Genomic DNA, 23,980 nt, shown 5'->3' on the forward strand with positions numbered 1-23,980 from the left:
CCTCCCAATTTCCCCAGCGCACACGAGAACTAGGCTCACAGAAGGGTAAACTCTCCTGCCCTTTTGAGTCCGGTCTCTCCCGCAGATGAGAATGGGATGAGTTAAGTGACTGAAAGCCCGAGGCCAGGACGTGTCGCCTGTAATCATTTTTTCACTCCATCATCTCACCTTGCGATGCCACGCTGCCTTATACAGCCACCAGATGGCTGATGAATAATATAAGTGACAAGGGCAAAACCTCTCAAATGCATTCAGAGGAGAAACTTCGAGATGCCGAGGAGCTGGCTGGTCCTCTGGCTCAAGACCAGCTGGGGTTTGTTTATGCCCTTTGACTGAATCCAGCAAGCGGGCTGCGCCATTGCCTCAATTAGGCCGAAGTCTATAGGAAAAGAAGGCTCTCTGTGAACTAACAGGGATATCCTGGCCTTGTTTTGTTCCGTCTGTGGCGTCCGTGGCGTCCTGAACTCCCTTGTCTAATGAACGTTTTAGAACACATTTACTCCCTGCTTCCTTTTGGCCTGCAAAGCTCTGTGCAAGCGTTGAAGTAGTCTGGCTTGAGAGGGAGAGTGTTTCTCCCCCCAAGCTATCTGAATGCAGCCGCACTAAACAAAACTGCTTTTTGCAGGGTATGTAATTAACCTGTGGAATTCATTGCCACAGGATACGAGCATAAGCAGTTGTTGTTGCTTTCAAATGTTTTAGATGCAGGAGCAGTTTTCAAAGTTCCTTGGGGATTTTTCAGGTCAGTGTATCTGCCAAGGTATTCTCTGTGTTTGGCCTGACCATTTTAGGACTGGTGTTGTTGCCAAAATCAATAATTAACAAGATCCAAATGTGTCTGGCTAACAATGTCAGATTACAGTTTCAGACTATGCCCTCCCCTCTCTGGTGCCTTGAAAGCTTTAACTTTCTGGTGACCTGATTCCTTGGTATGGACGTCAGTGACATCAGATTCCCTGGAAAACTCATCCTCCAGGGACTCCTTAAACCTGTAATCAAAGATATGGGGTACAGCCCAGGCCCATGTGATCTCATTGTGGGTCGAACACATGCACTGTCTCTCCCCCCAATAGCTGTGCATTTCAGGGGGCATACGGGTTGTGTTGGCAAACTGTCCTTCCATGCTCATTCCACCATTAGAACCCTTCGCATGGATGAATCTCCAGCATTTTCTGGGTGCAGATTGAAAACCACTGAAATAGATTAATGGGGACTCTCAATGACTATCCACAGTCAGGGGTAGTAAATACTTCTGAATACCAGTTACTGGGAACCACAGGAAGGTCCTGCTTGCTGGTTTCCCACAGGCATCTGGGCGGCCGCTGTGAGAAAAGATGCCGGACTGGATGGGTCGTTGGCCTGATCCAGCAGCCAAGCTGTTCTTATGTTCTTCTTCACCATGCAGTAAAATAGGAATGGAGATTCTCTTGTATTGAAATCAACCCACTGGTCATGCTCCAATGCTGAACTGGGGCCTTGTCTCCAATTTTAACAGTGCAGTGGGTTCCTCATTTTCCTTTCACTCCTGTCTGAGATTTCTGATTTCCTTGCCTTATTCTTAGGCAGTTGCATGGCGAAGACAGCAGAGTTATGATGGTTACATCTCTCTCAAAGCTAGCCTAAGCCCTACTGTTGGACTGGGGCTGCTCTATAGCCTGGGACAATTTTGACACAGGAATGTCACCATTTTCCTACCTGTATCTATCCCTGTTCCCTAGCTGTGCGCAACATCTGCCCATGTTAGCCATCCATAGGTCAGCTGGCTCAGTCACATGATTCTCCTGAAGGTCATATTACCTCCTGTTGACCAGCTCCCAATATGACTGCATCGTAGCACCTCATATTTACCCGTGTTATCTTCTTTCTGCAAGTGAAGCTCCTTTCTTGCAGTTCAGGCATGTGTGTTTTTTCTGGGAACCCCCGATGTTTCGTGAAGTCAACAGAAGCGCAACTGAAATGTTAAACTCCTTGGCTGAAGGCTCCACCACTCACTCTCAAGAATTATGCAAACCCATCCGTGGGTCTCAGAGTGTAATCAAAAACATTAGTTGCTCCAAACAAACACAAGCCCCACATCAAGGATGAAATGCCGGATTGCCTCCCCACCCCCCACCCCCCGCTTCTCTTTTACTTGTGGGTAAATCGGATTCCTTTCTAAAAGCATAATGCATCCTTTTGTATACAATCATCTGTGCGCATGCAACACACCACAGGGGTTGATAATGTCCCCGATAAACCCGGCTGTTTTCTTAAGCGAAGCGAAGCTGTGTGTTTTTTCAATTGCTTCTGACAAAAATCAGCATTTCCTGATTCTTAGTGGTGTGATGTTGGTGAGATACAACTTATGCGTCCCAGACTTTTCGGTGAGGTCAGAAATTACTTGTTATAAAAACCAGGGCTCAAATGCTCAGGCTTCAGCTCAGATCACAGTTATTGAGTTACATACACAGATTGGTTGTGCTTGTGACATCTGTATCCCACCCTGCTTCTGGGTTGCTGGCGGGGAGCAGTGTTTTTAGCATCGCGACAACCCTGTGAGGTAGAGTAGGTGGAGAAACAGTGGCTTTCCCCAAGGCTGCTAAGGATTCGTCTGCTTGGTTAGGGGTGTGGAACCTTCAGCTGCATGCATTTGTGAAAGTGGACCCCGGAGAGAGGAAAAGAGGCCAGGAGTGGGGAGCGGAAATGGATGGAGAGAAAGGGAGGCGAGGGCGGGAAGCCTTCTGTATGCACTCAGTTCAGAGCTCTGGCAGCCTGCTATGTAGGGAAGAAGAGAAAGGGGAAGCGCCTGGATAGCTCAGTTGGTTAGACCATGGTGCTGATAACACCAAGGTTGCAGGTTCTATCCCTGTGTGGACCAGTTGCATATTCCTGCATTGCAGGGGGTTGGACTAGATGATTCTCAGGGTCCCTTCCAACTCTACAGTGCCATGATAAAGGGTTCGAGTAAAAAGAGAGAGGGAGGGAGAAAGGGGTGCAGAAAGAATAGGGGAAGCAGAGAGAGAGAGAAGTTTGATTCAGTTCACAAACCTAATTGGCACTTTCCAAAACAATCCATGAACCAAAGCTCTGCCAATCCTTTGAAATTCACCTGTCTCCAGATTCTGTAGTGCAGTTATCCAGCCAAGTAACTGTGCAAAAATGCACATTTGGTTGTAGAGTGTGCATAAAAAAATGCGTATCTTAGTAAAAACAACATACCAAAAAAATGTTATATTAGGAAAAATTGCTTTGCAAAAATGCTTTGTTTTATTTCATAAAATTTATATACCATTTGATTGCAAAAACAAAAAAAACCTCCAAGCAGTTTTTAGTAAATTGCCTACAAAAATGTGTATATATGGAAAATTCACACTCAGACACTGGTGAGTTTTCATGAGGATCTTTTTTGGAGGGATGAGGGGGATTGCCAACTTATATGGAAATGTGGGGAACTGAATGTAAGTTTGGACCACTGAGAAACTGAGAGAAGCCAGAATTGACGAATTCACCTGTCCCTACTGGCCACTGCTGATCTTCCTGCGAAATCTGCTGCCACAGGAGAATTCCCAGTGTGTTTCAGGAGAGCTGGGCAAGACAGATGTGCATTCATGGGTAGACCTCCTCATGGTTTGCAATAAACCAGCAAGCATTTGACGATAGAAAACAACATTGCTAGAAAAATAAATTCTCTCTGCAGCCAGTGTGTTGGCAGTTAATGATATCTCAGATTCCTTGTTAAAAATATTAGTAGTAAATTAAAAAAAAAACCTGAAAAAAAGCAATGGTAGGAGGCTGCCTGGTCTATAGTCACTCTTATGTCGATTTTCATCCCACTGTGTGGCTCAAAGAGTGCGGCAGGTAATTGTCTCCACCCACCCTCAAGCCACCATTTTACAAATGGATCTAATTGCTGGGCATTGGGGTTTTAATAAAATAAAAGGAATGTAGCACCTCAACCCTCACTCTTGAGATCATACTCCCATATCCTCCAACATTTCTCCAATAAAAATAGGGACATCCTATTCCATAATAATTATAATTTTTTTATATACCCTGTCCATTTGACTGGGTTGCCCCAGCTACTCTTGGCAACTTCTTACATATCTAAAAACATAAACATTTAAAAAACTTCCCTAAACAGGGCTGCCTTCAGATGTCTTCTAAAGATTGTATAGTTACTTATCTCCTTGGCTCAAGGGTCGCATAACTCTATACCCTCCAACACTTCTCTGATGGAAATAGGGGCATCCTAAGGAAAAGTGGGACATTCCAGGGTCAAATCAGAAACGGGGATGACTTCTGTAAATCTGGGACTGTCCCTGGAAAATAGACACAATTGAAGGGTCGGTCCTCCTTCTCCCAGATGATGACTCTAAAACTTCAGGCCCAGCTCATAGCTGGCCAGGCCTCTCTGGTGCTGGCATCTGAAAAGGTAGTAGATCAGAATCTGCTGGGCTCATCTCTGACTCTACATGTCATGGCTTCATTCTGCTGTGGCTCCACCCTGGGCTTCTGGGTTCTTCTCCTGCTTTCCAGAGATGACCACCTTGGCCATATTAGAAATCTCCAGCGGGCAATCCTACCAACAGCTGGGAGCAGCCGCTGACAGAAAGGCAGCTTTTCAACCAATGGCGCATTCTTTTGTTTTATATATATATCTCTTCTATTACCTTTGCCCAGACTAGAACAGCCTTTTTTGTCTGGGCCTCCTTGGCTGAGGCTTCCAGTGAGGTGGGCTGGGCCTCGTGCTGAGGAAGTGCAGATCCTCCAGAAAGGAGAATAAAAGGTCAGGAATAATCCAAAAGGACAAGCTGTGCAGATCTGTGTGTATATTGGGTTTCACATATGAAACCCAGTCGTGATAAAGCTGATGGCTTTGGAAACATCTACTTTGATTAATGAAAACATCGTCCGCGTCGACTGCGGGTTTCATACTTCAAAAGATCGGCCGGGATTAAGGAAACGTCGGAGGGGTGGGGGAGGAGGCGGGAGAGTTGCTTATTCATATCACATCTCAGGAAACTATTTTGTAAAAAAAAAAAAAAAAGGACAAAAAAGGGAGGATTTCCAGAACAGAGGAAAGAAAAATGACAAGTATTTTCCCGTTTGAAAGCTACAAATAAATTAGGCAATCAAGAGAGCCATTAACACAGAGCAGGCAGGGGTTGTGAAGGGGGAAGTTTGCAGATGTCTGAGCAAGAGGGTGGGTTGGGTCCCCCCCCTTTTTGTATCTAATACTTTCTTCATTCATTCTAGAGCCCCCACTCCTGTAAAGGAGTTGGAATTGTTGGATGAGTTTCAATGTATCCAGTGCTTTTTTCTGGGGGTACACAGGGGTACGCATACCCTTAAACATTTTGTCCATTTACTATATTTATTTCCTCCGAAAATGAGAGTTCTCCTAAACATAACTGAATGTATCTATTAAATTGACCCCCCCCCAAAAAAATGCATCTGAACAAAACCATTCATTTTGAATTTCATGTGCCCTTCTTTATAGAGAATGGTCCAAGATAAAATGCAGAGCAGTCTCTCTCTCTCTCTCTCTGTGTGTGTGTGTGTGTGTGTGTGTGTGTGTGTGTTGAAGTTACCCATCTGCAGTGAGCACCTGGGTTGAGCAGGCACACACAGGCCACCGAGTCACAGCTTTCCACATTATCCTGAGAGGAATTGCCTTTCTCTTTCGCTCATAGTCATTATTTCTAAACTTGCATCTATACATACAAATTAGCATGTGCAAGCTTCCTTGCGAGTCTTTGTCCTCTTTTGCCCCTTTCTTTGGTGATGCCCAAGTGGCCACAAAGGAAGAGACCAGCAGCTGGATCAGGCCAGGGGCCCATTGAATCCAACATCTCCATGTCAACCGTGTCCAACCCAACATCCATGCGAGCAGGATCTGAGTGCAAGAGCCTTCCCTTTTTTTGCGGGAAATTAACTAATTCCAGCGCCGTTTCCTGCTGCTTCCCACTGCTATCCCAGATTGTTAGATATCCCGTAGGCTGTCCCCGGGACAGGTGAGGCTGCTGATCCCTTATTTTCGAGGCTGCTGATCCCTTATTTTCAAATCTGAAAGTTGACAGCTATGGCAAGAGCAACTCTCCCCACCTGTGATCCCCAACAACTTGCATTCAGAGGCTGGTACTACCCCCTTCCCAAAATCACGGAGAGCCACTTGTCAGTCAGTGTTTGACAATTCTTAGCTAGATGGAGCAGTCGTCTGATTCAGTATAAGGCAGCTTCCTCTGCTTTTATGTTCCTCGTGGTCTGAGCTGGTGCAAGGCATCTTGCTATATTCCCTACTCATCCACAGTCTTAGCCAACGACTACGGACGTCTCAAAGATGACGGCCTGCCCTTCCCTCTGCTTGCTCTGTCACCATGTTACACAGCAATTAGCGCTCTGTTGGCATACAGGACCAGCGAGCATCTTACTATTTATAGCTCGGCTCCAAGCAATCCCGCAAAGTGAGCACCCTAGCCAGGGAATGAAAAAAGCTGACAGTTATATAGACTTAACTCCTGCGGTAGATATTTCTGCCACTGTTTTCCAAAGCTTATCTTTTGCACTTTAAGCCTTGATTTATTAAAAACATACAAAGGGGTGAATTGTTCCTGAGGGTTGTCACATATCGTAGATAAATTAGAAAGGAACTATGTAGGCCCTCGCGAGTTTGTTAGTCTTTAAAAGGTGCTGCAAGACCCTTTGTTATGTTTCGCCGAAGCAGACTGACACGGCTGGCCTTCTGGAAGGATATGAACCATGCGATGGAGTGAACGAAGCTGGCTTAGTGCAGTGCAAACTGCTCCATTGGCCCTGGGCCTTGTTCTCAGAGAGAAGGCTGCCATGCCATCAGTATGCTCACATCTCTGCTCTAGGTGTGGAGAGGTAGAATCATAGAATCATAGAGTTGGAAGAGACCACAAGGGCCATCGAGTCCAACCCCCTGCCAAGCAGGAAACACCATCAGAGCACTCCTGACATATGGTTGTCAAGCCTCTGCTTAAAGACCTCCAAAGAAGGAGACTCCCCACCACACTCCTTGGCAGCAAATCCCACTGTCGAACAGCTCTTACTGTCAGGAAGTTCTTCCTAATGTTTAGGTGGAATCTTCTTTCTTGTAGTTTGGATCCATTGCTCCGTGTCCGCTTCTCTGGAGCAGCAGAAAACAACCTTTCTCCCTCCTCTATGTGACATCCTTTTATATATTTGAACATGGCTATCATGGAAAGGTGATGGAAAGGAAGCCGGTGATGCTTTCTGGTGACAGCTACATGCTTATTTCCTCTCTATATTTTCTCCTCTCCTCACAATAAGCTAGGATCCCCGTTTCCATTTTTTGAAACAACAACCCAAGTTTCTAGTCCTTGTGGTTGAGAAATAAGGCTTTAAGAGATGGTCCCAGGCCCGTGGACCAAATGTGGCTCTTCAGTCCCCTCTCCAACCCTTTGAACTCTCCCCAGGTCACATTCCCTCCCCCAAGCTTACCCCCTGCCTTATACCTTCCTCAAGTGTTTATGGGTGGCTAGTAAAGGTAAAGGTACCCCTGCCCGAACGGGCCAGTCTTGACAGACTCTGGGGTTGTGCGCCCATCTCACTTAAGAGACCAGGGGCCAGCGCTGTCCAGAGACACTTCCGGGTCACGTGGCCAGTGTGACAAAGCTGCATCTGGCGAGCCAGAGCCGCACACGGAAACGCCGTTTACCTTCCCGCTAATAAGCGGTCCCTATTTATCTACTTGCACCCGGAGATGCTTTCGAACTGCTAGGTTGGCAGGCGCTGGGACCGAGCAGCGGGAGCGCACCCCGCCGCAGGGATTCGAACCGCTGACCTTTCGATCGGCAAGCCCTAGGCGCTGAGGCTTTAACCCACAGTGCCACCTGCGTCCCATGGGTGGCTAGTAGGTGTCCTTAAACTCTGAACATGCTTCAGAGAAGGGTGTGTGAGAGTATGGATGTGGAAACTAGCCTACTACGCAAAGCGTACAATTTGTGCTAATTGCTCCACCCACTTTTGCCTCTGGCCCCGCCCACCACTGGCATGTGGCTCCCAGAATGCTGCTCCGATGGGAATGTGGCCCCCGATTGGCAAACAGTTTTGGACACGTGCTTTTAATGCATGTAGACGATGCCTGGTGAAGTTTCAGAAGCCTTCTTTCCTCAGAGTAAATGCAGGCCTGAAGATCTCAGCTTCCATTTTAAAAAAGGAATGGGAACTCTATGTTTCTAGGCCTTGTGGCTGACAAAGAAGGCTTCACTCTTGTGTGGATGATGCACAAAGACTCAAAAGCTATGAGAAGATTGGGAGGGGGGGTCATTGAGTAGGATTTCCCATGAAGCCCCAGTCTAGTGCCCACTGTGTAGCACTTTATCCCCCTCCCCACCCCGGCTGACGAATGAAACCAGAATAAACTATGCAGAACAGCAAGGGTAGCAGACTTAGCTATGCAAGATGAAGCCAGTGTTGTAGGCATTGCGGCACTTGGGTTACTGTTGATGCCGAATTTAGAGGTGACAGTCTGCACACAGCCCTGATGAGAGGATGCTCAGAGTTCTGCCGTCTGCTTCACACGGCATGTGTCGCTCCTCGCTGGGCTTGGTAACTCGGTGTCAGGAATGATGAAAGATTAAACCAGGTAGGGATTAATGGCTGTCTGGAGACCCGGTGAAGCTGATCACCTTAATCCATAACGCAATTCCAACGCCAGGGAGTGCCAAGGCAAAAGGTTGTCGGAGTCCAGTGAAACCAGTAAGCGAGGGGGAGGTGGGGGGGTTACATATACAGTTATGTCCTGGCTAAATAGTTTGCTACTGTCTCCTCACATGAGGGGGCCCTCAGCCCTCAAGTAGATGCCAGTGGTGTCTGATGCCCGACGGTAGGTGGAGCCAATGAAAGGTGAAGCCAACAGATTCTGCTTTTGTCACCATCCTCCTCCCTGCTGAGTTCTATGAGGACAACGCTGAGACGGAGGAGAAGAGGAAGCTGAGAGGCTGCACCACTCCTTGGGCTGGATGTAAGTAGATAGGCAGGCAGGCGGGAGCTGGATGAGGCCAGACGGAGATTTGCTAACTGCTCCACCCACTTTTGCCCCATTTGCCCTAACAGAGCAGCCTCCACTGATGGACTCTTTCCTATGTCAGTGAAATACAGTTTAGGCTTAAATAATGGAAAAGTAGTCATTAGTGTTCATACTTACTCATTTTTGTGCCTGTGCAGTAGAGCCAAGGTACATTAGAAAGGAGTTATGGAAGAAGGCTGAGAATACTAATACTGTAGAAAATATTTTTGATGGCATCTCCTAGTTCTTTCCCTAAAAAACAAATGATTATATCCCTTGCGAGTCAGGCTCCAAGTCAACAAATTGAAATTCACGGGCAAGACCAACTTAGGCTTTACTCCAAGAAGAGTTTAGTTGGCTACAACCCCAAACTTGTATCCACCCAGGACTTGTATCAGAAAACGAGGGCAGTCCCTGGCAAATGGGGATTATTGGCCCACGTGCGATCCTAGCTTAATGGTGTTGGCGTGAGATTTACTACCAGACACGTAGGTGGAATGCCATCGCGGGGTGAAAAGGGAGGAGAAGATCAAAAGGGAGCGTCCCGAGCAGAGGTTTTTGGCACCGTTAATCCCTGAAAGCAGCATTCTACATTAATGCTCACACCTCACAAGTTGCCCTTAAGAGCTCTTGGCAGGTCTCGGGGCTTGATTGGGGAGGCAGCGCTACTCTTGTCTCCTCGGCTCTCACTCAAGCATCTATGGAACTAGAGTCAGACTCTCTCTCTCTCTCTCCCTCCCTCTGAAGTTTTTTTTTTATTTATTTGGGTGCCTGCACAGCCGCCTTGGCAGAGCATCAAAAGCGATTGCCACTGTTATTCATAGGCCTGCTTAAAAGGAGGACCAGGGTGTTTGGGTTTCCCACTTTCTGAAATGTGATAAAAAGTCTTGATCTCCCGTCCTTGTCTACCGAAGAAGGGGAGGGTGAAGTGGAATCTTTGGGAGCCTGGAGGAAAAGGCAACTGAGGAGGCACTTGAGAACATTCTTCAGGTCCCCCAAAGTGCTGACACAGAAACGAAGGCAAAGACCACGAGGGGTGCTTCCAGATCCAGCTGGGGTTCAACCACACAGTGGCAAATTAAAGTTGCACAATTAAATTGGATTTGGTGCACTTATGGGGGGGGGAAACAACCTATTCCCTGCCCCCCCCCCAAATAACAGCGAACTTTCTGCAATATGGAAAGTGACAGGAAGGTGTACTGGGAAGTGAGGCAAAACATGCTGTAACCCAGGGGTAGGCAACCTAAGGCCCGTGGGCCGGATGTGGCCCAATCACCTTCTCAATCCAGATGGTCTGGGAATCAGCGTGTTTTGACATGAGTAGAATGTGTCTTTTTATTTAAAATGCATCTCTGGGTTATTTGTGGGGCATAGGAATCTGTTCATTTCCCCCCCTCAAAATATAGTCCGGCCCTCCACATGCTCTGAGGGACGGTGGACCGGCCCCCTGCTGAAAAAGGTTGCTGACGCCTGCTGTAACCAGTGAAAACGGATGCTCAATAAACAGCCAACATTTGTGGTGGGGAGAACAATTGGCCCAAGATCACCCTGTGAACTTTGTGGCTGAGTGCGGATTTGAATCTAGATCCTATTTGGACACATCACCCACTGCGCCACCCCAGCTCCACCAGTGGAGGCTGTTCCACTAGGGCCAATGAGGCACTGCCCCAGCAACCTCGGTGACCCAGCTTCCTGCCTTACTTGCAACTGGCCCACAGAAATGCCTTGGCTGTGACCTTCCTCCTCCTTGGTCTCAGTGTTGCCCCTTGCAGAACTCAACAGGGAGGAGTTGGCTCCGCCTTTCTTTGGCTGTGGCTCTGTCTACCATTGGCCTCCTTGCCATCCAACCCACCAATCCCAACGGGCACCAGCCGCCAATGGACTGTACATCACAGATGAACTCAGGAAGCTGCCTTATATCAGGCCAGACTCCTTGTCCCTTTCCCTAAGAACTGTTCCCTCTGGCCGAGGGAGCGATGACAGAGCGGAGCTCTTTCCCACCCTTTGGGTACCTGATCCTTTTAATGGGAGGTGCCAGGGGTTGAGCCTGGCACCTCCTGTACCCAAAGCATTGGTCTCTCCCACTGAGCTGTGGCATGAAGCCCAATCGAAAAGGATTTTGCAGAGCGAAAAGCCCACGTAAACAATGATGGAAGCATCCAAGTTCCAGGAAGTGACATCAAAATGGCAAGTGACGTTGACTAGATTTGGGGTTCCCCTCGTGGGCCTTAAAACGCCAGACACTCTCACCCGCCTCCTCACCCTTCGTATTTATTTATTTTCTCCAAGCCATTAGCTTTTCATATTATCTCTCCTCTTTGCTGATGCACGGATTAGCTGGCCGGCCTGAGTGTTTACCACCGGTTATCACCCAGTACTTTGGACGTTATCAGAGGAAGGGACGCCTGCCGCAGGGCCTGGTCTCTCGCCCTTTCTATTACTACCTGTCAGAGGCCGGGAGTGAGCTGTGAAGCTGCCCAGTTGCCGCAGGAGTGCAGATAGTTTCTGACGGCTGATCAAAGGGAAGCACCAGAAGCCTGATAACCAGGGGATGTGTTTTGTGCACTTTCAACTTCGAGAGAAATGCTGGCATTTCCCTCCTTCCCTCCGCGCCCCCCACCCACCCACACCCGACCTCTGCAGGCTGGCAAAAGCCAGGCCCGCTAAACGCTCCATATTCAGTTACCTAATTGTTGAGTGAAATGGCATGCAGATCGCGCGTCAAAGCCCCCAGACAGTAATCTCATTCCAAGCGGGGGAATGATTTAAAGTAAGCCTTCGCGGCGGAGCTGCTATATAATAGACTCGAATAATTTTAATTTGTACTTTGAAGTGATCTGGGGGTCCACAATCTAATCTTTGCATTTAGTCAAACGTCATGTCCTATTTTTGAATTAGGAAACAACTGCAAGTTAAGGGAATTATTTTTCAGTTGCCTTTCTGGAGAGCGTAGAGGTTTTCGCTCCATTGTCTTCGCTGCGTGTCTTCGCTGCGTGTGCCCGTTTATCTCTCGGGTTCCTTTCACTTGTTCTTTTGGAGCCGATGGATGCTGGTAGGAATGGTGTCAGCACCCAATAATTCCATGCCGCTGCTGATGCCCAGTCCCCTCAAGAGGGGTCACTGCTGATGCCAGTCCTCCTTGTGGCATGCAGCTGGGTCTGGAGCTGCCAACCATTTTAAATTTCCCACAATTCCCTGGAGTGCCTGATAAATCATTGTTCCAGGGTATAGTAGAAAATCAAAATGGCAGTGTGTTCCCCAGTGAAGGGCATCATTGAATGCTCCAGAGTGAGGCTACATCATCAAGCACACTGGGGCATGGTGGGAAATTTAAAATGGCGGCTGCATTGGCACACTGATATAGATGGCTGCATTCCTTTCTGATGACCCCCTCAAAGCTGGATCAGGCCCTGGATGCTGATGATCGGTCTATTTGCTTGCTGTAGAAAGAATTTGGGAGTTGTGTTTTAAAAGAATGTGTAGTGCCTGGGTGATGCATGGGCTGGTCATGCCCTGTGCATGCCGTGTGTTAACATTTTCTGTGTGCTTAAAAAAATTAAATATCCATCCTGTTCCTTGTGTAAAGAAGACCTTGCCTTCTGGATATGAACTTGGATATGATTTTTAAAATTAAATGCCAATTGGTCTCCAGTAGTTCACATCTTGAGGCCCCGATCCAGGTGCTGTTGCCCAATGAAGGCCAGGCCTTATTGAACAGGGCCTTATTGGAAGTGGCACCAACTTCACTGAGTGTCTGCCAGCCCCAATACTATATTATTTCAGGCTGCAATTTTGTGTCCACTTATCTAGGAGTAAGCCTCACTGAATTCAATAGGACTTACTTCTGAGTAGACATATATTAGGGCTGTAGTTGTTAGGCACGTGGCCAAGTCTTGGTTCTCCCAGAAAGCTTTTGGTCAATATGCCTTACCAGTATCTAACCTTGGAATCGTATAAGGCCAATTAAAACTAATGGACAGAAGTTAGTCGTGCTCATTAATTTATCTGGGCTGGATCAAATGTAAGTTTTACTCGGGGGTCAACCCATTGAAATTAATGGGCACAGAAAACTTAGATCCATTAATTTAAGTGGGTCTGCTCTGAGCAGGGCTAACGTTGAATACAACCCATAGAGTGATTCTTTTCCCTAGGATCTTTTGTTACATAATACTGCTGTGAAATGTAATATACATAATACTGTATTGTTTTATATTTTCTCACCTTGGGTTTTCTTTTTGATGTCCGATGCTCTCCTGAAGTGAAGCTGCTGTAAGCGAAATGGGGGGAAATAACATAAAAACTAACTTTCACCCTGTCGTTTCTCCTGAAGGTGCCTTTGATCGGAGCATGACCCTGCTGGAAGTCTGCGGGAGCTGGCCCGAGAGCTTTGGCCTCCGCCACCTGTCTTCCATGGAACAAACCGACGAAGGCCTCCGGGAACGGCTGGCTGACGCCATGTCTGAGTCGCCCGGTCGGGACATAGTGGGATCTGGAACAGGTACAAAGAAGAGATGTGATCAGAGATCACATACGTCTCTCACCCAATGGTGATTTTCTTTAACTAACTTATAATGTTCATCCACCCCCATTGCCTTGCTCCCTGGAGGACCACCCCACCCCTAAGCGGATCCCTAACATGTTGGGGTAGCACTTAGATATAGCTGGAGCATTTGCAGAGGGTGGGGGAGGTTGACAAATCTAACACACAAAACCCAGGGCCCGTCTGCACTATACATTTAAAGCAGCATCACGCCACTTTAAACAATCAAGACTTACCTCAAAGAATCCCGGGAACTGTTAAGGGTGCTGAGAGTTGTGAGGAGGCCCCAATTCCCCTTGCAGAATTGCCAGAGTTCCCTAGGAAGAGGGGTTGATTGTTAAACGTCTCCGGAAATTGTAAGCTCGGAGAGGGAAGGATGAGTCTCCTAACAAATCTCAGCATCCTTAACAGACTGCAGCTCCTAGAATTCTTTGGGGGTGAAGCCATAACTGCTTAAACTGGTTATGATCCTGCTCTAGTTGTGTAGTGCAGATGGGGCCCTGGCAATGGCAGAATTGTACCTTTCTAACAGAGGAAGGATAGAAGGTCTTGAAACTATATAACAGGCCTCTTGGGCCATGTGGTTCTCCGAACCAAGGGAGGTGTCAGATCTGCTTCAAACATCCTGGCTTGACTGTGCCCATCCCAGCTGCCTGTTGCTTCCCCCAGCACACTCTGGCCTGAAATGACTCCAGGTTAGAGAGGGGAAAGGCAGCCTGTGGCCGTCCAGGTGTAGCTGGGCTGCTGCAGCATCCATCATCTCTGACCCTTGGTCTTGTTGGCTGGGGCCGGTAGCATTAGAGTCCTACTGGATCAGGCCAATGGCCCAGCTAGTCCAGCATCCAGTGGCCAACCAGATGCCCCAACAGGAACCTGAGCGCAGCAACAGCAGCTGTCCCCATTTGCAATCCCCAGCAACTGGCCCTGCCTCTGACAGTAGAGGTAGGTCTCACGGGAGTTGGGATCTGATAGGGATCTGGAGGACACCCAAGTTGCAGAAAGATGATGCAGAAGCTAATGAATCCCTTCATTGCAAGCCATTGTGGTGCACATTACATTCCCAATATTGCTAAAATTTCCAAAAGCACCTCCGGATAGCCCCACTCCCAGAACTCCTTTGAGAAAGTGGCTGGTGGTCTTTCTGCCCACCCCCCTCACCCCACCCAAATGGACTCTCCCTTCACTTCTGACTTCAAACTCTTTGGGGCCTCTGAACCCTCCCGATCGCATGATGGCAGCCCACCTCCCTCCAGGGTTTGTGTCTGCCATGGCGACATGAAAACAAATGTTTGTGTCTTGGGACAGTTGCAGATTTGGGGCTTGTGACAACCCACCTTAAAAATGTCCAGTCTCCACACACTGCACCCCACTCCGTGCCCCACGGGAACGTGCCTCGCTTCCCCTCGCGTGGCATCTGCGCTGATCAACAGCAAATGTGCAGATGAGGTTCTGGGTGTATAATTATCTGCCTTCGAGAGAGTGCTGGCTCCCATAATCCAAATTAATCCATCTTCATCACAGTCCATTATTGTGATAAATTAAAGGGCCCATTAACATAAATGGAATGGCACTCCCAGGGATTAGGCTTCGGCTCAAGAGGCCGTCGGGAGGCTGGAATGCTTGCAAATTGCAGGCGCTTTTGGTGGCTGGGATTGGTGTTAAGCAAATTCCCTCTTTCCCCGCAAGAAAGATCCCGTTTGGACTGTGAGTAACAACTCAACACCAGCATTAGAACAGCGCCTGGCTGGAGTTTTTCAGAGGGGAGAAAGGTTGTGTTGTATACCCTCTTGCTTGTGCCTCAGAGAAAGAAAAATGATCGGGTCAGAGAGTGTGTTCCAGGTAGCTGTGCCAAACAGTTTGGGGATATATAATATAGCATAGAAAACAAAAACTGGTGAATCTTGCTGTTTGCTGTTCTAGAGAAGCCAAGTTTCTAGCCCTCCTTGTTCAAGGAAGTTTGAAGCAGTCCCAAAAGCACCACATGTTAGGTCTGGTGCAACTCCGCTCCTCAGCCTTTTGCCGAGTTTGGGGCCTGGGGTTCCAAAGGGATGATTTAGCAAAGACTAGCACACAATGTTATCAATGAGGGAAGTCCATAGCAAGCTGTCTTACACTGAATCAGACTCTTGGGGTGCGGGGCATCAGGGTGCAGAAGCTCTGGGGCTCAGGCCCTCTGGGCCACCCCTGAACAATGCTACTGTGGACCTAAAACAGCTGCTTGAATTTCTCATTAAAACCTTGCCAAGCTATAAACTGAAGAGCAAGCAGAGGTCAAGATGAATGGCTGCCCCTTTCTGCTATATCTCAGACAGAATATTGCTGGCTGCTTTTGAAACCCATCCCCGTTCTCCTCACCCACCCCACCCACCCGAATATTTACTCTGTTGTTGAAAGCGTTTGGCTGAAACAGCCATTTGTCTCTCTTTTATTTAAAAACATTATTATTATTTTTTGCTTAGTCTTCACTTTCTCTAATGCTTTTCCACCCAGTCAGCTGGACTAAATGATACCAGCAGTGAAGTCTCTGTCGAGCAGCGCCATAAATTTCTCCCCACAACTGGTTTTCTTATATTGTCTGGAATAAGTGTTTTAACTCCTGGAATGTGCTGTTTTTAACTCTGAGCGAGAAGCGTGCTGCTGTGTGAGCAAAACAGAGCCTTGGTGGTCAATTGGCGATGGGCGGGAGACAGTAGCTACTAATGGACAATTAGGTGCTCTTTGCCTAAAGCCACCTTGGACTGTACCATGGATCACAGCTCTCTAACGGCATGGCTAAAGTGGCTCAATTTTAACTCTTCTCAGAGAGTGACAAAGAGTTATCTCAGGAGAAGCTGGTCTAGGGTAGCAGGGTGTTGATGTTGCTTCGCAGCCAAGACACCTTGCCTACTTGCTTGCTTCTGTGCCTCCCCAATTCCCAAGGCGCTCTTATGCTTCCAGTGTTGTCTCCTCCAAAGGAAAGGTTGTTGTTGTTGTTTAGTCGTTTAGTCGTGTCCGACTCTTCATGACCCCATGGACCAGAGCACACCGGGCACTCCCGTCTTCCACTGCCTCCCGCAGTTTGGTCAAACTCATGCTGGTAGCTTCGAGAACACTGTCCCACCATCTCGTCCTCTGTCGTCCCCTTCTCCTTGTGCCCTCCATCTTTCCAAAAATCAGGGTCTTTTCCAGGGAGTCTTCTCTTCCCAAAGGAAAGGAGCAACAACTAAAAGAGGAGTGTGATTAAATAATATCGATTCCTCCCACACTATGATGAACATTAGATACAACACAGAACCCACCCTGATTTTCTGTTTGGCTGGCTTGTCTTCTGTGTCAGCACGTAAAAACGAAGATGGGTTTTGTCCCTCCGTAGAAACTGCAGAGCAGGGAATTTGCTTTAATAAAGGATGTTGGTGGACTGCAACTCCCATCACCCCTGGCCATTGACCATGCTGTGTTAGGGCTGATGGAAGCTGGAGTCCAACAACATCTGGAGGGCCACAGGCTCCCCAGCCCTCCTCTGAAGTATGTGTGTTCTCCCCTGCGTCTACAGGGGGAGAGGATATGTATTAACAGAAAGCCTCTAGCATGTGGTTAGCCACTGTGAGAACAGGATGCTGGACTTCACGCCCCCGACTTGATCCATCAGGCTCTTCTTCTATTCTTGTAGTCATCAGCAGGCCCTTTGGTCCGTCGTTGCTCTGTTCCCCCTGAACTGTTGGAGGCAGTGTGCCTCTGAATGGCAGCTGCTGCGAATCGCAAATGCTGTTGCACTCAGGTCCTGCTTGCAGGATTCCCACGGGCAGCTGGCTGGTCCCTGGGATAAAAGGATGCTGGACTAGATGGGCCTTTGGCAAAGGTTTTTACGTTGGAGTGGGTCATTGGTGAATTAAACAGTTAAAAGACTGGCGATGAATCAAGCAAAAAAGATTTTGCTTGGTTGAACAGACCTACCTTTCAATTAAAAAATTAAATAAAGGTTTTCCTATACTTGGAAAGATAGGGGGGGGCTGTTTTTCAAAGGTTTCTGTAAGAGATAGTTACACTAGTCAGCATAAAAATCAGCCTGGAGCCATCTGCTAAAAATTGCTTAAAGGCATGCAGGAAGAGCTGGCTGGGGACATTTACCTCGATGACCAAAAGGGTCTTTTCCACTTGAAGCTTTCTCTGACTTGACAGAAATAGCTATCAGACAGCAAGCGGAAAAGGAACCCGATCAGAATAGCGGAAAAAGAAGAGAAAAGAGGAATCTATTTTCAATGTGGCTTCAGCAATAGAGCCGGTCGTACAGTTTGGCTGTTCTGAGGGAAATGGCCTTTTGGCCCCATAATCTAACGATCTGGACAGCTTTGTGTCTATCTAAATCCAAGTCCACCCTTCATAAACTGTCGTCCAAGAGATACAGCCCCAATAGAAGTATGCACAGACAGTGGCGTTTATTTTTCAGCTCCAAGATGGAAATGAAAACCCAGTCCAAACACAGATACTTTTGTACTGAGCTGTCTAGAATGCCTACATTCTACAAATCTCATCTCACTTTCAGGCCAAGGGAAACGGCTTTGTCCACAGACAGCTTTCCGGCTCATGTGGCCAGCAGGACTAAAGCGCTTCTGGCGCAACAGAACACCGTGACAGAAACCAGAGCACACGGAAACGCCGTTTACCTCCCTGCCACAGCAGTACCTATTTATCTACTTGCACTGGTGCTTTCAAACTGCTAGGTTGGCAGGAGCTGGGACAGAGCAACGGGAGCTCACACCGTTGCAGGGATTCAAACCGCCAACCTTCCGATCGGCAAGCCCAAGAGGCTCAGTGGTTTAGACCACAGTGCCACCAACGTCCTCATCAAAGACGGTGGAGATGTGGAGACTCATCCAGGGATGGGGTCTCAGAGAGGGCGTCCCGGAGCTGGGACTGCTCCCCTCTGCCAGTTTTAGAGATTCTGCTGATTCTTTGCAGCCATCTTCCCCATTAAGGGCAAAATGCCCTTCCGAGAGGATCTTACCTGGCACTGACTTTGATGTCGTTGCAGTGCCAGGCAAAGTCCTTTCTGTTTGCCAAAATGGTTTCCTGCTCCATGTTACAGCTTTGTTTCCAGTGGCACATCTGCGGTTTAGTTCTGGCAGCGTTTGATTTATGCATTTCCAAGATCCGGATGTCCCTGATTTGGTTGGAGCCATGACTTTGTGCAGAGAGGCAATGGGCAGGCAATTCTGCTCTGGGTCTCCCTTATCTTTTGGAACTGCCTGCCCCCAGCAGAGCAGGATGGGAAGCGTGCAGAGCCAGAGCAGTGGATCATGCAGGGGGCCATCTTGACGGGGGGGGGGGGAGTGATTGATCCAGGAAGAGCATGAAATCCAGAGAGGCAGCAGGCACCCTCTCTAAGATGGATTACAAGAGGCTGTTCTTACTCTACAGATGCATGTCTTGTGGCAGACTCATGTGCTCTGGCATACAGCTTGGGAATTACAGCATCCGGATGCCTGTATTTTGAACGTCTTTAACTTTGGCTTCGCTCTGTCAGCATCTTATTCCTCTGAATGGGCTTTTGGCATTCGTTTGGAGGTTGCCTTAGCCCCTTGTTTCATCTCCCTCCCATTCCATCACGTCCCCATGTCTGCTTTTACGTCTTGAAAGTGCAGGAATGCATGTACCTGCCACCATCCAGCTCTAAACTATTTTCATCCTGCAAAGTCCATTAGAGAGCTTTTTTTATACAAGACAGTAAAAAAAAAACTGGCTTCGCATTTTATTTGTCCCTTTGCAGCGCCGAGGTGAGGAAGCGTGTATTTAATACGACTCCCTGTAAGCTTTCCGAAAGGAAACCGGTCACTCCTCGCTGCAGTACCATTGCCAACAACTGAATATTTTTACAATTTTTTTGTTTTTGTTGTTGCTCTGGAATGACTTCCAAATCTCTGGAATCTTGGCGACGGGCCATTTTTAAGCCTCCTTGGTGGGGGAGGAACAGCGGCTTGCTCCCAACGTAGGCAGCTCAATGAGCCATTTCCTCTCCCAAACTTCCGTCGAAGGTTAAACATGCACATGCTTTTGAGCAAGGGAGCTGGACCTCGCCAGAGCCCCGTCTGCATTTTAAGCTTGGCCCGGAGACGACAACAGTGGCGCTAAAAATATTTCCAGAGGGGAAGTTGATCCAACTATAGATTAAGAGGCAGGGATGGAGGAAAGCTTCGTTGGCTCTGCATCTTGACGCAAACCTACCCAATCTGCACCTGCTGGTGCAAAATTCTCCTTCTGATCTTAAACTTTGCAGCGTTTTGTGCTACAGGTCTCAGCTCGAAAAGTGCACCAAAATGTGTTTGAAAATGCAGGTGTTCAGATAAAATACATTTTGAAATGTGTGCTTTAGGATAGCATACATATTTAAATATCTGCTTTGCTTAAAAAAGTGTTTCTATACTAAAATACTGAAATACAGACATTTAAACTGACCACTGTGGAATTCAGCAGCCAGGTTGCTCGCAAGACGGTTTGAGCATATTCCATCCATCCTGGACTGGTTGCACTGGCTGCCAATTAGTTAATGGGCTCAATTCAAAGTGCTGGTTTTGAGCTATGGAAAAGCGGCTCAGGACTTCAATACCTGAAGGGAAATGTGAATGTTAATAATGAGGGAGGCAGACACGCCTCACCAGAGAGGGCATTCTGCAAACAGGGAACCACCACTAAGAAGGCCCTGGGATCAGGCTATTTGGATCCAGGAACAGCTATAGCAGCCTACGTTGGGCATGAACATTCGTTGTTACAGAAGCCAGTTGGGTCCTTGGTGACGGGTTGGAATCCACCCATGTTCCCAGACAGCAAACCTGGGTTGCCCACCTAACTCCTCGGCATGGAATAACCACGTTTGGTTTGTACATTTTTTTCAGGAATTACATGGATTCATGTGCAAATGTAAACTAACCGAATTTCTCCCCCATCTCTGCCACTTTCCTTCCGTAGTTAAGGGGAGGTACACTTCAAATCACATCCACTGAAGCCATTATATAAAAAAATACCCAGTAAGGTTTTGGGCTGCATAATATCCTTCCTTCGCTTGCTCCTGCACAGCTGCTTTCTGGTGCAGCCCATTCTCCCGTGCTGGGCGTCTTCCAGCCCATCGCTGTCTGCTTCTGCCACATTCACGGGAATCAATGCTTCCTATTTTCTAAGCTTTTGCGGTAGCCAAGCCCTGTACATCCTTGAGTGCAACTTGTGGCATTCACTTTCCTGTGCCCAGGAATCCCAGACACCCTTTCTATAGAACTACCCAGCGATTGTGGAAAGGGACACCCGACTTCGATGGAGCCTTGGAAAATGTTTCGCTCCCCAGGGAAAACACTCCTTGCTCGTGCAAAATGGCCGACGTTTAAATATTTTCCAGCATTTTGCAACCAATGCTCTTGGCGTGTGTGTTTTTAAGCAAACAAGAGTTTCTTTGATTATTATTATTCTTTCTCTCTCCACCCTCCCCACCCCCCCTTTTTATTTTATTTTTAAAGTCAAATTTGGGATTCTGTTGTTCAGATCAGAGAGGTCACAAGACCCTAATGCATTTAGCATTGACTGCCCTCTCTTGTACTGCTTCTATTAGTCAGTAATTTGATTTGTACCTATTCATTTGCAGTCCCTGCAGGAGCACTGAGCTGGCCCGGCGTCTAATTGGTGCTGTCTCTATTTTAGCCTCATTAAATTAGCCCTGACTCCTGGCCACTTGGTGTCTGCGCTTGTCTGTCCATTTATACAACCTAATGTAACACAAAATTCATTACTGATCACATTACTTTCAACTCTGAAGCCAGCCTTGTGATAAACATTTCCTTAACCCTTTTCTTGCTGGCACACACAACACACCCACATAACCTGAGGCAAGAGCAATGCACTCTCCAGAAGGCGGGAGAGGGATCGATATGGATGATAAAAGCTGAGTGGAATCCCATTTCTAGATTTGCCGTCCCTCTTTGAGGAAGGGAACAGATTGGAAAGCATAGAGGAGATGAAATTGGATTGAATCAGAATGAAGGGACCGTCTGTCCACTGCCAGCACTGACTATAACAGCCCTGCTGGATCAGGCCCAAACCCCTTCTAGCCCAGCATCCTGGTCTCACAGATGCCCCAGTGGGAAACCCATGAGCAGGACCTGAGCACAACTGTACTCTCCCCACTTATGATTTCCAGCAACTGCTATTCAGAGGCATATTGCCTCCGATAGTTCAGTCCTCCCTGCATTCATCTAGTGTTCTTTTGAAACCATCCAAGTTGGCGGCTCCAAATGTTGTAACCTTTGACCCCTGTGAAGAAAGGAGAGCTCTGGAGCAAGTAATACAGAGGTGTCCAGGGAAGGCCCGCACCTCAGCAGCAGAACATCTCTCTTGCATGCAGATGCCCCAACTTCAATTCCGCACATCACCTGGTAGGACTGGGAATGTGCCCCTGTCTGAAATCCAAGATAGCTGCTGCCAGTCAGTGTAAGCAATACTGACCTTCATGGACCAGGAGTCTGATTCCAATGTTCCTATGTGAATTTTGGGGCTGCCAACAAAAAAATCAACTGCCATGTCCTCACCAATGGCTTTCTTAGGTTTCGCTTTGGAACAAAAATGACATCAGAATTGGCGTCTTAGCCAGGGCTCCTCAGATTTGCTGAGATTTTATTCTTACCAGGATTCTCTGGAGGTTTGTGTGTGTTTACCTCAAGTCAAAAGAGGTCATGTTACCATTTTTGAAAATTGTTGTCCTCTCTCTTGCACGCAGGTGGAGGAGTATATTAAAAAAATAATACTTTTCTTCATTAACATATATGGGAGGAAATGGTCACTCTTGGACCAGCTAAGAGCAAAGCCCCCTTTTATTGGATTCTTCTGCTTGCGTTACTGCTGCTAATTACATTTTACGTTGCAAATAAAAACCAGATGACTCTCGGGACACCCAGGCCAACCTCCTGCGAGTGAGAATTTATCTGACGATCTGAGTAAACAGTGTCTCATCATTTAACAGTTATTGCATATAATGGCTTTCTAAGCGCTTTTGTTCTGCGGGGAGTTAGCAGTGGCTCAGCATAGCTTGACTTCACTGAAAATTTACAGGCCACGAGATGCGCGGCATCCAGAGTTCGGTTCTATGTATATGTACGGCACTCCCCTTCTTGCCTTACAGAAGCATTTCTTCCTTCCAACCAATACAAACAAACTTAGGGCTGAGCAAAAGTGTGTGTGGATGGTGCCATTCTACAGCTTAGTCACTAGGAGGCATTGGACTTAATTGTGACCGGGTAAGGTCAGGCATTTCCCGCGTCTTCCGGTTTAAGAGGCATGATAACATTCTCGTCTAGCTTCCTGGCTGGTTGCATCCCCAGCCATACATTAAAAGCACATGTTCCTCCACCACCTCAGAATCTTGAGAACTGTAGTTTGTAAGGGTACTGGGAATTGTAGCTATGTAACTGCAGTTCCCAGGATTCAGGGTGGGAGGTTTTAGTGGGTATGCAGATTGTGTGACCTGAAGGCCCTCTGTGATATCTGCTGACTTTTGTGAGTGCCTTTGCAAGTCCTGAATGTGTGGGGATGAGGGCATTTCAGCTCATTTTAAGCTCACTCTTGTCTACAGTGCCTCTCTGGGGTTTCAAACAAGGGATATTCCCAGCCCTACCTGGAAATGCTGGGGATTGAACCTGGGACTTCATGCATGCAAAGCAAATGTTCCGCCTCTAAGCTACAGCCCCTCGCCTCTCTCACATTTCCTAGGATGATATCAGTCAGAGACCACACTGGACAGGGCGCAGGGAGGCAATCCAAATTTGTTCCTATTGGATGACCTTCTTTTCTTTGGAAATCAATTACAGGGTGGGGGGTACTGTTTGCAAAGGAGGCTGTTTTTAATGGTTGCTGATGTTAACTCAGCTCTGTGATCCTGGGCAGCTCTCAAAATGAATCTAATTGCTCAAACATGGGATGCGGAGAAAGGAATGTTCATGGTTTTTCATTAACTCCTCAAAGCTTCTCATAAGGTCAGTTTTTTCACAGCTTGCGAGTATGTTACGGTCTGTGGTTCAGCTGTTTGACTGGCAGTGTCCTCAAGGGGTTGCAGAGCATCAACTGACTACGGCCTTTTGATGGGTGTCAGATGGATATTTGAAACATCAGGCAACCATGTCACCCCCAACCCAACCCACTTCATGAAGACTGGAGCTTCCGACAGACAGAGAGCTGTTGCTTCAGCAGTGAAGCAGCTCGGGCAAAGAGTTTATATTGGGAGTTTAGGGCTCCATTCCCTTCCTGGCTGCCTGCCAGGCCCTGATCCAGGCAGGTGCTTCCATACACTTCCTCCTCCTCCTGAGGAGCCTCACATAAAGCTAGCTGGACCTAAGCTGCTGCCTGACTCATCTCCTCTACTCTGTGGGATGAGAGTCTGAGATGTGGTCAGGCAT

At 47.7% G+C, this 23,980-nt stretch overlaps 1 protein-coding gene across 4 annotated transcripts in view; it reads left to right on the forward strand.

The window, feature by feature from the left end:
- Positions 1-23,980, forward strand: part of BCAS3 (BCAS3 microtubule associated cell migration factor) — a 454,578-nt gene that overhangs the window by 419,246 nt on the left and 11,352 nt on the right. For 3 of the 4 annotated variants that reach the window (XM_081890294.1, XM_081890293.1, XM_081890295.1), the window contains one exon: positions 13,365-13,532. In XM_081890294.1, the coding sequence (XP_081746420.1) occupies positions 13,365-13,532 (168 nt within the window). Of the gene's footprint in view, positions 1-13,364; positions 13,582-23,980 lie in introns of all 4 variants that reach the window. The other variant, XM_081890296.1, reaches the window with a different exon arrangement.

Source organism: Podarcis melisellensis, assembly GCF_964234715.1.
Source record: "Podarcis melisellensis genome assembly, chromosome: 15".
NCBI lineage: Eukaryota > Metazoa > Chordata > Lepidosauria > Squamata > Lacertidae > Podarcis > Podarcis melisellensis.